The 14,646-nt window shown below is 52.9% G+C and overlaps 1 protein-coding gene across 2 annotated transcripts in view; it reads right to left on the minus strand.

Annotated features, from left to right (window-relative positions):
- Positions 1–14,646, minus strand: part of GRID1 (glutamate ionotropic receptor delta type subunit 1) — a 697,974-nt gene that overhangs the window by 469,007 nt on the left and 214,321 nt on the right. For both annotated transcript variants that reach the window (XM_033131343.1, XM_033131344.1), the window contains exon 4: positions 9,347–9,552. In XM_033131343.1, the coding sequence (XP_032987234.1) occupies positions 9,347–9,552 (206 nt within the window). The remainder of the gene's footprint in view (positions 1–9,346; positions 9,553–14,646) is intronic.

The following is a 14,646-nucleotide window of genomic DNA, read 5'->3' on the forward strand; positions in this document are numbered from 1 at the left end:
GAAGGAGTCATTCTTATTTGAAGAGTAATTCTGAAGCCAGAAAACACCAGGGGCCCTCCGAACTTCTACCAGCCCAGCCACCAGCAGTCCTGAGAAACAACTAGCGGCTGTGCCTATTCCTACCAGCCAGTGACAGCCCAGGCGGGACTTGCCCTGAGCACTCCTGCCCTGCTCCTAGGCAGGGCCTGCATGTGCCCAGCCAGCCTCGGCAGCCAGACAGGCCACTGAGATGTCCCCTCCTCCCCTGTCCCCACGGAATCCTACATTCACTGCAGCCAAGTACTGGGCTAAGAATCTAGTCCTCAATCCCAGCTGGGCTCGCTGAGGGCCACAAGCACTTTGTCACTTTTGGTTAGCCCCATCTGCCCCCACCCGCGTGCACCCTGCATCTGGGTTTCCTCACTCGGCGCCAGTCGCTGTATTTCCTGACACGGACTGAGTGGAGCGATGCTTCTGCCAGGCTGGCCACAGCAGTGCTCCTCTGAGGGACTGACATTTCCGCCCTAGACCCCAGCAGCCCACATCAGTTCTACCATCTCAGTCCAACACCACCTACACACAAAGCAAAGGTATTATCATCCCAGTTTACAGACCAGTAAACAGACTCAAAACGATGGCACCAAGAGGGAGCAGGGATCTGACTGTGTGTCTATTTGCCCCAAAGGCAATGCCCCTTCCTCTGTGATGCCAGAAGCTCTAACCCCTGAAGAAGCACCATCATGTCCCCAGATGAGTATCTGAAAGCCTCAGCTTTTCTCTGTGAAGAAGGGAATAGGTGAGGTGTGGAAAGGAGGACAGAGAGGAGGAGGGCACGCTCAGGCCTTCTCCCCTGTCTTGTTACTGCAATTAAAGTGCGCTAGTCCTGCCTCTCCGGTATGGAAGGTACCCAACACCTGCCCTCGCCCCTGCCACAGTACCGAGGCTTTGTGGATGGGGCTGAAAGAGGCATGCATGTTTCTCCTGGTAAACATTTCCTTCAGTGTTCTGCTTCCATCTGTTCTTTTCTCTCTCACCTTCACACTGGTCTCCCACAGCAGCTCCTTTCTCCCCAGTCTCCATGGCGCCATCATGGACCACAACCCCAGTCCCTTGCTTTCTCCCTAACATCACTCATGGACACAAGTACTGAAGATGCATGGGAAATGCACTGGGCGGAGGGAGGCGCCATGCCACTCCTGCAGGGCAAACAGCTGAGAAGTGAGTATTAGACATGCCTGTTAGCAGTCCATGAACCATGCCTACTTCTCTCCTTCAGTCAATCAACTCAGCAGCCGGTCGCCATGAGAATCCCTGATGTCAACCATTTGCACATTTTAAAATTTGGAATGTTGACATTACCCAGAGTCACAGAAGATTTTTCGTTGTTCTCAATGCCCTGCCTCAGGGCCCTGTATCTTTACGTTTGGTAGGACTCATCCATCTCCCCATTCGCAAACAGTTATTGGGCACATTCTGAGGGTCAGCCCTATATTAGACACTGAGAGAGGAGAGGGGATACCTACATCCCAGATTGCTCCCTATCCTTATTTCTTAGAGTAACCTTGTGAGTCAAGTATCATAAACTCAACTGTACAGATGAAGAAGCAAAGTTGAGAGAGCCACATGGTGAGGAAGTGAGACAGGAGCTGGAACTCTGCCCTTTTCTGCCCCACTAACCACACCATGGAAGGGTTAAGTAAAATGCCCTCAGACTCACTGGTGACCCGAGGGTCCCACGGACGTTGCTCTTCCAGTTGCCAAGGAGAGAGGCACTGACAGTCTACCCATCCCCTCACATCTCTGCGGGTGTGTTGGTGGACATAGGACCACGGCAGGGGAGAGTGTCCACGTTCTCCAGATAAATTCTCAGAAGCGTCCAGTCCACCTTCCCCAACCCCCCTGCTCCTCGCTGGTGATACTCATCAAGTTCACCTTCATCCTACTCTAGGAGGAAATGGGCTTCCTCTCGACCTGCAAGGGCAATAAGCTTCCTCCTCCCAGTGGCCTGTAGTGGGGAGTTGGCTCTGAGCCAAGGAGCTCTGATTCACACCACAGCTCTGTCACTTTATCTGAGGGAGCAGGAGCAAGCAAATCCCTGGGTCCCCCAGGCTCCAGTGCTCTGAACAGCCCTTCCCTTCCAGCATTGCGGGGAGATTAGGTGAGTTGGTGGGTCTAAATAAGGGAGCGTGATAAATAAAGGCCTGTTCCGTCTCTCCCTCTGTTCCATATCCTCCTCCTCACCAGCCTCACCCCAAAGTTGAGCAAGGTTGAAAATAAGTAAGAAAGGAGGTCACCCACAGACCTGTAGCTGTCTGCTTCTTTCCAGGAAGCCCATCTGCACACTAAGGTGTGCTAGATAGATTACAAAATGGCCCCAACTCACCAGCTTTTACTGTATCTACACCCTTTGCAATGTGACTTTGCAGTTCCCCCAAGAGCAGTTTCCAGAAGTCTCCCCCGTACTCCTTCAATCTGGGCTGACTTCATGGCTTGCTTTGACCAAAAGATTGTGGCAGAAGCAAAGAGGCACCAGGTCTGAGCCCAGGCATCGAGTGGCCCTGAGCAGTTGGCCTTTGCTGTCCTGGAACCCGTTGCTGCCATATGAATAAGTGTGGGCCAGCGTGTCTGATGCTGAGAGACCTGTATCTCGGTCACCCCATCACCATAACTTACAGCCAACCAACCACCATCCTAACCAGCCAGCCCCCACTGAGTGACCAGCTGACCACAGATGCATGAGCAAGCCCAGACAAGATCAGTCTAGTCTGAGCCAGGTCTGCTGACGACGGGAATCATAAGTAACAACGAATGCTTACTATTTCACAACACTGAGATTTGTGGTATTTTGTTACACAGCACCAGCTCACTGATGCAGAGGTTTCCCTTCTCCAAGACAACTGGCAGCTCGGGCACAAGTAATAGGTGGTCAAGGCCCAGTTCCTGCTGGCACAAGGCAAGGGCTGCATTTGGGAGCACGCAGGCGATGACACCCGATGTGGGCTGCATGGCACACAGTTTGTCTGAGTTGAACCTGTGCCGGCTTGAATAACCTTGCCTCACCTTGCCTCTGTTCACACCTCCGGCCCTCCTCTGGCTTCCTGTGGCACCGGGAAAGTTCTGCCACTGGTTCCCCACCCAGCCCTTTCAATCAACAAAGGGCTGACTCACCACCTCTGGGAAGCCCCCCAAGCTGAACGCCCTGGGGGATCCCAGAGCAGAAAGGGTAATTGAGTCATTTGTGTGCTGCAGGCTGTTGCCTTTTTTGAAATAACTATTTCTCATGCCTGCTACTTTCCCACCGAAGGGGCTACCTGTTAATAAACCACAGAGACTCCCACAGGGAGGAACTGACACTTCACGGCTATTTAAGGACCCATAAAGAAAGGAGAGAACACCAGGAGTCTCCTGCCCACCTGCAGGTTCATAATCCCTCTCTTTAACCCCAGGAAGGAGTTCATAGGCCTCCCAGATGGCTGAGTAAGGCCTTCCTGGTCCCTGAGCTCAAGAATGGGGTGGCATGATTCAAGATATAATTCGAAATTGAAACAGTAATCAACCAAAACAAATACCAGAAGGTCCAGCAACATTCGGCATTTTCCCTGATGAAGGCTTCGATGCTCCTTTGAAACATCAAAAAAAATCAAACATTAAATTCGCTCAAAACAATTGGGTGTCCCTGCTTGGCCAGAGAGTGAAAAATGTGTTTAGTCTGCCCACTGGGCAATCGAGCTTCCAGAGACTGTTTGCATGGGGCAGAGGTCAGAGCGCCTGCGTTCCATCCACTTGCTAACCATTGTCCACGGGACCTGAAAAGGCGATTCACAAAGATGAACGTGTCCCAGCTCCTGCCCTCCCACGCTCCCGGGTCCCAGGTGGAGCGAGGCACAAACAGATGACTAGAGCACAAGTGGTGAGTGCCATGCAGGGCCTGGGATGGGGGTGGCAATGGTGATGTGCTGAGGGTGTGACAGGCCCCCAGGATGTGAGTGCTCGGGGGGCAGGGGGGCAGGATGCACAGAGACCGAGACGAGAGCTGGGCGGTGCCCAGGGAGGGAGCCCACCATGCCTTCCCCAGCATGCCTGAGGTGTGGAAGGAGGAGAGGAGTGTGGGGTCAGAGAAGGAAGGAGGCAGCGACCATGTGGACTAGGGAAGACAGCTGCAGGCGGACAGCCCCCTGCTCCCTTCCCCGCTGCAGCCAGGCCCCTTGAGTACTACCGAGATCCAACCCTACCGAGATCCAATCCAACTAGAGAACATCTCTTCCTCATGATCTCAGTTCTAAGAATTTCTAAGGGGGAAAAAAAGAATTTCCCTAACGCATAGCACTTTTGCCAAAGTATTACGGCTTTAAAATCCGTTAACAGGACAGAATTCAATGCAAATGTGGGGCCACATTTAAAAATGACTCTTCTACAATGATAGCAATTTAAAATACTCTCATAAATGATAGTCAGATAGCACAGAATTATCGTGGCACTGAGTGATAAAGTCATCTGCCAAAGATTTACCATGGTGGAGTGACAAACATTTGCATATATCATGGGGGACAACAGGACACTGTGATCACTTGATTCACCTTTGCTATAGATGTATTTAAAAGCACAGTCCTTATATTCAAAGTCACTCATTGCAGCAAACTGAGAAGCAAGGATGGAAGCCTGCAGTTAACCCAGGCTGTACTTCTAGAAAGGATTAAATGGCCTCCAGCCACAATCCTCGCTCAGGAAACCAGTCTGCGTGGAGGTGACATGATGTTGGGAGTGGCTCTTTCCACCTTTGTCCCTTCACATTAACCTACTTTTTCCAGCCTAGGTGAAAAGTAACCCCCACTGCCAGAACAATGAAAAGCTGTCCTACCAACATGCTGTTCCCTGCATATTCTCTCTCCATCCTTCTCACTGCAGAAAGAGATCAATGATATCTGTCTAACTGCAAAAGTAAATGTCACCTGCTGCAGCTATCACTTAAAATAGCTTAAAATAGTTTACTTTTTATACTCTTTCCAGTGAAACAAAAGAGACAGGAGGGAGAAGAGAGGAAGAAATAAAGAGGCTATAAAAGGAAAGAGGGAAACCTAAGTACAGCTAGAGACAAGGGCACAGAAATGACAAATGAGAGCAGAAAGGACAGTGTCCTGGAGTGCCCCACACATGCCCACAGGAGGCCTCAATGGATGAGAGCTTTGGGACATGCCTTCTTGGCAGCCACCGGGAAAGAATGCCCAAAAGGACTATGGCCGTGGTGTGTGGGGAACCTTGTGTTCCCAGCCAGCACTGGATATGGTTCCCGATTCGTTGTAGTCAACAAATTCATACTGGATGGAAGGACGATTGGGAAGATGGATGGATGGATGGATGGATGGATGGATGGATGTATGGATGGATGGACAGATGGGTGGGTGGGTAGATGGATGGATGGATGGACGGACGGATGGATGGATGGATGGACAAATGGGTGGGTGGATGGATGGATGGATGGATGGATGGATGGACAGATGAGTGGGTGGGTGGATGGATGGATGGATGGATGGACAGATGGGTGGGTGGGGGGGTGGGTGGATGGATGAATGGATGGACGGACGGATGGATGGACAGATAGATAGATGATAGAACCTCCTCCAGGAAGATAAGATGAAGTCCAAGACCAAAACTAACTGTGAACTGGAGATCTCCCCATCAAACCTGACCTGGAGAAGACAGAACAGTAAGATATACATACCTCCCAACAGCCTTGGGGCTGTGGTTATGGAATGCTCTGTAGGCCATCAACCTCAAAGACCCTGAAAAGGACCCCAAGAACAAGCCAGTCCTGAAGTCTGGATTCCCTGCTCTGGACTAGGGACCCCCTCTCTGTTCACATCGCAGCCTCAGCTCCAGCCACGCCCCACCCCGCCTGCCCACTGCTGCAACCACATGACACACGAGTCCCTGGATACAGTGGTGCTCTATGACCCCTCTCCCCGCAGCCCACCTTAGCTATGGGGTTCATGAAAGTTCGTTCCTGTAGACCCCCCGCAGTGTCACCTAGTCCAGGAAGCATCACTGACCCTCTGGCCATCCCTATTTCTCCCTGTCCAGAGGGCATCACTCCATCCTCAGTGCTCTCACAGGAGCTGGTCCACACCTCTGCTTTTATAGGAAAAAGGGGCTGTTTACACCTTTGTGCTCCCCACCAAGCTGGGAGCACCATGAGAGCAAGGACAATAGCTTCAGTGTCCAGCACAAAACTTGCCACAGCACTCAGCTTGTTAAATGCTGGAGAAATGCAAGAAGGAACCCCTGAGAAGAAGGGAGAAGGTTCCAGCAGCCACAGGCAGGAGTCCCAGGAGTACAGCCTCTGCCCTCAGGCCCTCCCAGCAGCTGTCACCATGGTCACTTGAGGACTTCCATGGCCCTAGAGTGAGGAGATGACACCCACATCACCTGGCTGGTGGTTCAGGCTGACAGGCTGCATGAGGATAGCATCAGGGGTGACTTTCATGCCCACTGAAGCTCCACTTAGCAGCCAGCAGTCGGAGAAGAACCGAGGCCCAGCAGAGGATAGAAAGAGTCTCACTCACTTCCCAGTTAGGGGGGACTGTAAAGCGCCCCCGGCCCTCACTCACAAAGCTCCAACACTGAGCCCAGAGCAGAGCAGCGTTCCTACTGGAGGAAGAGCTCCCTCCATGGCCTGTGCCCTCGGCAGCCCCCAAGAGCAGCCCCACGATGGGCTCCAGGTCTGGGGCCAAGAGACCAGAGTGCTGTCACCCCTGGTAGCCCCCCATAAAATGGGATCACAGAGAAGCTGGTGGTGCACAGGGCCCCCAGGCCAAGCCCCCCAACAGTGAATGGATGTGCCCCGGATGTTGGGAGGAATGGCGGCTCCCAACGCAGCACTGACAGCCTGGAGGGTCCTGGGCAGCCAGGTCTGTGTCATGCAGAATTTGTCACTAATGACAGTATAAGTGCCAGTTTTCCCAATAATTCCATGTAGCAAAATGTAAAAGATTCAAGCAAAGCCGGTTTCTTGTGGGGACGACATCCCCAGGTCTCTCTAGGGGACCTGCTGGTCCAGCCAGCCACACAGGTAATACAGGTCATGTTCCAGAGTCCAGAGCCCTTCCCCTACCAATGCACCATACCTAGATGCACTAAAATTTTTTCAGCAGAAGCGCCCTAAACCTTCTGCCAGACCCTGGAACCATATCTTCCTCCATGAAGCCAGCACGGCCATGTTTTACCCACAACAGTCACTGCAATACCATGTACTTTCTGTGTCATCCCTGCAACATGGCAGAGAAGGCTCTGGAATGGGTCCAATCTGGACGTGCATTCTGTCTAATCCCCTGGTGGCTACCTGCGTGACCTTAATCAAGTCCTTTAACTCTTTCATCTTCAGTTGCTTCATTTGTAAAGCAGGAGGATTAGAGGATGCACAGAAAGGGTCAGGCATATGGTGGGCATCCCAGAAATGATGGTGCCCCCCACTCCCGATGGGACCAGAGACCAAGACTCTGACTAGCTAGAGCTGAAGGCAACGAAGCCCAGGTGGCCTTCTTCCCCACAGTCTCTGGCCACGACTCCCAGGGGCTTGTCATTCTTGCCCGAGAGGCCACTGCAGGGGCATCCCCAGCTCCATAGCATCCAGGAAAGCAAAGGTTTTGCAAACACAGTCTAGGGGAAAGAGAGGGCAACCAGCCAAAGCCAAGCCAAGCTTATCCAATACTGCAGGAGTTTGCATAATTAACCACTCGGAAATAATATTCTTAGGCCATTCTTGGTTCTGTGTTAAATCCTTGAAGGGCCTAGGAAGAGGGGAAGGGCTGAATTCTCAGGAAGGGATATGATGAATGTGTCAGTGAAAAGAGAACGGATGCTTCTTGAGAAGCAACGTGCCAAATGCTTTATCGTATCTGTCATCTCCTTCATTCCTACTTGATAGATGAAGAAATTGAGGTTATGAAGGTGAAGCCAATTACCTAGGGCCACATAATAATAAGTGGGGGACTTGACCCCAAATCTGTGTAACTCAGAAACCAATATTCTTTGCACTTCTAGGCTTAACGGCAGATCAGGGGCAAGGAAGACAGGAAGCAAGGAGAGGAGGCAAGGGATTGGTGAGAAAAGAGAGGGAGGAGGCTGGCAGCAGAGTTAGCAGACACCATCACTGGAGCTGATTCCAGCTGGGGAATTTAACAAGGAGAAAAGCTGTCCTATGAGCAGACACTGCTGGGAACATTCTGGGATAGCCTGGACATATTAGGGCTGCTCATCCAGGGCTGCCCATGACTGGCCTGAATCCCTTCCTACAGGAAAACATGTTCCTGTGAAAATGCCGAGTGCCGACAGGACATCACAGCCTGGCTGACCACCGGTGTATCCAGAGCCTGATTAGCTGAGAGCATCAGGGCTGCCGGCCAATTGCACCAAATTAAGCATTCCGAATTTGAAGTTCTCCAGCACTGGGCTTCGTGCTGGTTCCTGATGCATGAGGCAGCATTTTGAGTAATAATTAATTAGAAGGGAAAGCAGAATAAGCAATCTTATTACTTTGCTTGCTTATGGAATTAGTATAATTCTGCCTTTCACTTCGTTTTACTTTCATTCAGAGTGGACCAACCAGGTGAGAGATTGGAGGGGAAACTGCAGGGAGCATTCGGCCACCCTGTGCCCCCTTCAGCCCACCCCTGCTTCCAGGCACACCACACCCCCTGAAACTAACCCAGGCCAGAGAGAAACCTGCCAACTCCACCTTCTCACCTCTGCCATTACACCACCAGGACTGGCACCAATCCGCCAGCTCACAGAGTATTTCCAGTTGTCTGTTCTGAAACTAATGAATTATTTGTTAAACAGGTGGGCCTGTCTTCATCAGAAGGTCCTAACCCCTCCTAACCCCTCCTGTTTTGTTTTGTTTTTTAAATCACTGATTAGCCCATGCACCAAAAAAACCAAGCCGATGCACCATGTATTATCATTTGGCGATATGCAACCAACACCTCCTCCAAATGCTAACAAATCCCCAGGCAGAGCTGCCCACCTCTACAGAGAGCTGGAAATTTATTTTATCCCTAGAGGATTACACCTGTCAACAAAGAGAAGAATTAAAAGAAAAAAAAAAAAAAACAGCCTGAGTTTTGCCTCAGAAATCTCTGGCAGTGACTTGTACACAGGCTTCCCTCTAGGGGCCCCCAACCTCTCAGCATCTGGGCAGGTCTCGGGTCACCTGCTTTGGGCCAATCAGGAGCCAAGTTGTGCTCGGTGTCCCCCAGGGTCCCCACATCCGTTTTGGCCATGCGAGACGAGTAGACTGTGCTTGCAGTCCATCTGAGCCACCCGCGTGGAGTTCTGGGTAGCCAATCCTGTGGCCACAAGCCCCACCACCTACCTCGTTGATGAAAGAGTGCGCCCCCTGTGGGCTGAGCAGCAGAATGGCACGGCGCAGCGTGTCCCGGTAGCGGTTCAGCTCCTCCGTCTTCATCGTGGTGAAGAGGCTAGTGAACACGTGGCTGATGTTCTTGTCCACCTTTTGTAAAGAGACGTCAAGGCCCAGCCGCGAGGCCTGGTCCAGAAAGCTCTGGAGCCCACGGATATCTGAGCAGTGGGAGAAGAGGAGGAGAGAACCATCTTTAAGGGAAAAGGACGGTGGAGGGTGGGACTCCAACACTCCCCACCCAGTACAGGCCACCACCCAAAGCCAGGGCTCAAGTCTATCTCAGTGGTGCACTGAATGAAGGCTGGAAGACACTGCTTTAGTCCCAACTGGCCTCACCAGCACCCAGCCGCGGTGTCTCCCACTGTGGGGAGCGCTTTCTGCCACTCAACAGGTCCGATGGCCGGACAGAAGCCTCAGGATGAGCTCCCTTTCTTTCTCTCTTGTTTTCACCTGAAGGCAGTGAAAGTTCTGGCAGTTCTGGCCTCATGGCTACACGTGCTGGTGGTCCCTGGCCTGCTCCCTGGTCCCCCACCTTCCTCCACTGCCTCTGGCCGAGGCTCCTCGACCCTCAGCGGCTATCTAAGGCCACTGACGGCCCTGCCTGGAGCAGGCCCAGCCTTGGCCCCTGTGCTGTGACTGAACGGCCCATGTCCTCACACCCCGGCCCTGAGTCTTGGGATCCTGTCTTGTTCCCAGGACCTGATTTTCCTGGATGAAACACGCCTTCTCTACTCTCTTTCCAGCCAGGTAACTCACCCTAAGTCCAACCAGAATGTCACATCCTGACTAGTTCAGGAGTGAGCAGATGGTCCAAGACAGTGCACTGAGTGCCATCCCAGCACCTGGGAGACAGGCCTGCTCCTTCCCCCGTAGTCGCCAAGAGGCCAGGATGCAAGCCCAGGGCAGGAGAGGAGCAGGGGAAGCTGGAATAAATTACCAGGGGACAGGTGTCCAGAAGGAGCCTGGAGCCCAATCATATCGCATAGTAGTATAAACCTAGTGTTGTGAGAGCTAAGGGTGCTAAGTATATTTTTTAACCAGAGCCCAAATCTTCTCTCAGCAGCAGCCCTCCCTAAGCCATCTGGCTTCCCCAAAGGGACACCTGCTCAAGAATGGAGCCAACAATGAGGCAAGCAGTTCCCAGCATGAGACCTGGTCCTGAGGATGGTATGTAAGCCTCTGGGTCCATCTATGTCTGAAGCCTGTTTCTCCTGGATTTTTCAGTTCCATGAGCCAAAGAATACTCTTTCTTACTAAGCCAAGTCGAGTTGGATTTCTGTCACTTGCTTCCCAAAGTCTCAACCCATAAGCACTTTTTCATAGCTTGGGATGTTTCCTTCATCTGGCCCATATCTGCATTCCAGCTCCCAAAAACAAGACCCACACCTGAGCCACTCCCTCTCAGGGATACTCTGGGCCTGCCCAGATCACACAAGCTGTATTCTCCCAGTGCCTGGGATTCCCAGGGGCTGCCACAGGCACGCCCTAGCCCAAGAATCAAATTCAAAGTAAACAGTGTTAATTCAACCAGATGCTTTTCCCAACCAGGTCCTCTCCCAAACTTCTACTTCATGCCCATTCCACAAACTTCCAGAGTTCCACATGTGCCAGGCTCCGTGCGAGCTGCTGCATGGTCCCTGGGCTGCCTGTCTTGCCAGAGGACCGGCTCACGAATAAGTATAGTCCCAGCTGATCGTGACAAGAGTAGTGATGGAGAAGCAAACAGAGTGCCAGGGAGGAGAGCAGGATTCCATGGTGGTCATGATTGGAGTGCTGGCGGGGGGTGGGGTCTATGCAGGGTGTCCCTATGCCCGACCACAAGGGGAAGCCCTGGAATAGGGTCTAAGTACCTGCCATGGACTCACACACTTAGCGTTTACTATCATTCCTTAAACACTCGGGCAAATAACCCATGCACTTCGTGCCTCGTTTTGGCCATCTGTAAACTGGAGATGAAAGTCACCGACTACCATTTTCATACGACTGTGAGAACCCACAGTACTTAAAGATACCACCTGCTTGTGTCTTAGGGGCCTGTGCCTGGGAAGCACAGAGAGCCCACCTCCGTATGGCCCGTGGGGAGGGCACAGCAGTGCCCAAATGAGAGCCCACCTACAGATGGCAAACGCGTGACTGATATTCAAGCCAGTGGAACCTGTGTTCCAGTCCAGCCATGACCTCAGTCAATTGTGTCCATCAGCAATCTGGCCCCTGGATCACAGACAAGTGCCCAGAGCTACTTGCCTTGCAAAGCACAGGGACCTCAGTGCTGCTCTGCCCACCAAGGCAGGCAGAAAGAAGGTGCCAGGTAGCAGGATGGGCCCTCTTCATCTAGGGCTGCCAACTGAGGAAAGGTGACCGAGAGAGGACCACACAATGCCTTACGCCTGTCCCAGCACCAAGGGCTCCCAACACACAGGTCCCAGGCTGTCAACACCCCTCGGATTCCCAGAGATGCCGGGCGGTCCCCATCAGTCTGTTTGGCCCCTGGAGATCTGCAGCCCCAAAGCCTCTCAAAAGAAAAGTTTGAAGAGGTTCTTTGGTGCTTCTTCACCAAGCAGGGAATGGCAGGGCAAATCTGCAGAGATGCCTCAAGGAGCAGAAGTGCAACAGGGGGGAGGGGACCCGCAACTAGAAAAATTCAGGGCTGGTGTCCAGCCCAGCCCCTCCCGCTCCTGAGCACAGCACAACTCACACCTGCCAATTCTGAGTTTGAACATCCCAGCCCTGAGCAGACACCAATGCCCAAACCAGCTCCTGTGCTGAGCAGGCAACAGCTGTCCAGCTGTGCGCAGGCCGGTTTCACCCTGGATCTCGGCTGTCCAGTACAGCAGCCATGAGCCACAGGGGGCTATTCAAACTTAAACTTAAATTCATTAAAATTACATAAAATCACACTTTCAGTTCTTCGGTCACACTAGCCGCATTTCAAACACTCGGTAGCCATGCAGGGCTGGCGGCTACCGTGTTAGACAGCACAGATACAGGTCATACATGATGGATCATCACAGGAAGTTCTACTGCATGGTACTACCTGTGAAACTGTCTTTAACCAGCACGGTGTAAATGATGTCCCCACATATGGGCGGTTGGCTGCATTCAAGGCCCCCAGTAACGGCCTCCCTCTTTCTATGCCTCCTAACCTGTCACTTTGAAGACCCTTCCAGCGCCCACTGTGAGTTCGGCCACACAAGCTGCTTTGTCCGACAAGACAGTTATAACTTGGCCTAAGCAGAGGTTTGAATAAATGTTTACACATTTCTGTCTCTGCGCTTGGGCCCTGCCACCACCATGAGAACACCGCTGGGCTAGCCTGTTGGCAGGATATGGATACACGTTATGAAAAGTCAGGTCAACCCCTGGCAGCCACCCCCAGCCACATGCCAGCTGAATTCAGATGCACAAGTGAGTCCAGAGTGGAACTGCCCAATGGATTTACAGATTCATAAAAAATAATACATGACAATTGTTCTAAGCCACTAAGCTGTGGATGGTTCGTTTCTAAGCGGTACCTAACTGATAGACCAAGGTCATCAGATACATTACGCATTTCCCATGCCGCGGGCCCGATGGGGCTGCGTGGGAGCCAGTCAAGGCAAACACTGGGGTCTTCTGCACTCTGTCCCTTAGGCTGGACACCAACAATCCTCACTGCCCATGACCCGGGCTCTGACCTACACCTGAGCACAGGGGACAGGACAGTGAGAGCCTCCTGGGACACACAGGAAGGTGGCACCCTGACACATACCCTCTACTAGCTCCCACTGCTCTTCCAGAGCCTTCCAAGACCATTTCGATTCTTTACAGTGGCAGAGACTGGCCATGTCTGTATAGGAGTGCTTTCTGCACATTTAAATGAGCACGTGCTCAAGGAGGGCTCTGGCACTTCTCTGTGCGTGCCCGTGGGCCCACAAGTCTGGTAGGGTTCCAGGGACCTCACGCATCACACCAGCATGGCTGGTCCTCTCAGGCTGGGGGAGAAGTCCCCTCAGTCCCTTCCCTGTGGACCCCCAGCCCAAAACCATCTCAACCCAAAGGGCTATTTCATTTCCTAGGGGATAGGAGGTGCCGGGGTGGGGAGGGGGTAACAACTGTCTCGGGACCCACATGGAGAACACAAGCAAGGCCTCAGAGCTCCTGCACGTCCTTGGCTGCTGCATTTCTACCTTCTTTTGGGGCAGCCCCTGACGGAGCCATCAGAGAGAGTTTAACCTTCCTGTCAGCGCTGGATCCTCACACCTAGAAAAAGTGATGCAGGCTGAAAGCAGCACGCCTGAGGGACCACTGCCCCTGGCAGCAAAGGCCTGCTCCCACCTGGCTGAAAAGGTCAGCTCACAGCCTCTGAAGCTCTTATTCAGCTGCACTTAGGGAAGGCCAGGGTCAGAATAACAGTTGAGAGCATAATGCCACAAATAACTTTGTAAACCTCCAGGCCATTCCCCAGGAATGGAGCCAACGAAGCCTGCTTCTCCAACAAAAGTCCTTTTTTTACTTATAGGAGACTGAGTTTGCAATGCCACCCTACTCTCTCCCCCAAGAAAGCCAGCTATCCACTGCTGTCCCCCAGGAAGGGAGAACTCTCCAAGAAGGTAGATTAGGGACAGAGCTGGGGCTGCTCCCATAGGCTGCAGAGTGGGCACCCCAGTAGCCACCTTGGCCCCCACGGAGTTGTGGACTTCAGCCCAGGGCCTCCCCTGTGCAGACTGGCCGGCCCAGTCCACCATGCTGGTGCAGCTCTCCAACCAGACCCACCTCCACTGGGGAGGGAACTGATGGAGCCACACCGGGCCCCATTCCAGGAAGGGCGGGAGAAGGCAAAGGGCCAAGGCTTTCTGAGGCAGTGAGGGGAGGCAAGGACCACGGAAAAGAGCATCAGTCACTCACAGGAATAGGGAGTGGTATCCCGCTCCCCAGGAAAGGAGGCAGCTCAGAGAACACAGGCAGGGCCATCCTCTGACCACCCACACCACACTGTGCCACAGCTCCTGCCAAAAGACAGATGATCCTCCTCTCTCTTTGTCTTCCATGCGTCTCCAGAGCACCTAGCCTGTAACGACCCCTCGCGGAAGCCCTCTCCTCCCTTGGCTGCCAGACACGATGTGCTCCTTCTGCTCCCACCTACTTCCCACTCCCCTCCCCTCACACACTCCTGGTCACATTCCCAGCTACTCCCGGGGCTCCTTCCTGCCGCCCATTCCATCAGTCAAGCTCAGAACAACTGGCCCAGGGCTCCTCCAACATCACTCGAGCCC

Source organism: Rhinolophus ferrumequinum, chromosome 16 (genome assembly GCF_004115265.2).
Source record: "Rhinolophus ferrumequinum isolate MPI-CBG mRhiFer1 chromosome 16, mRhiFer1_v1.p, whole genome shotgun sequence".
Classification (NCBI taxonomy): domain Eukaryota; kingdom Metazoa; phylum Chordata; class Mammalia; order Chiroptera; family Rhinolophidae; genus Rhinolophus; species Rhinolophus ferrumequinum.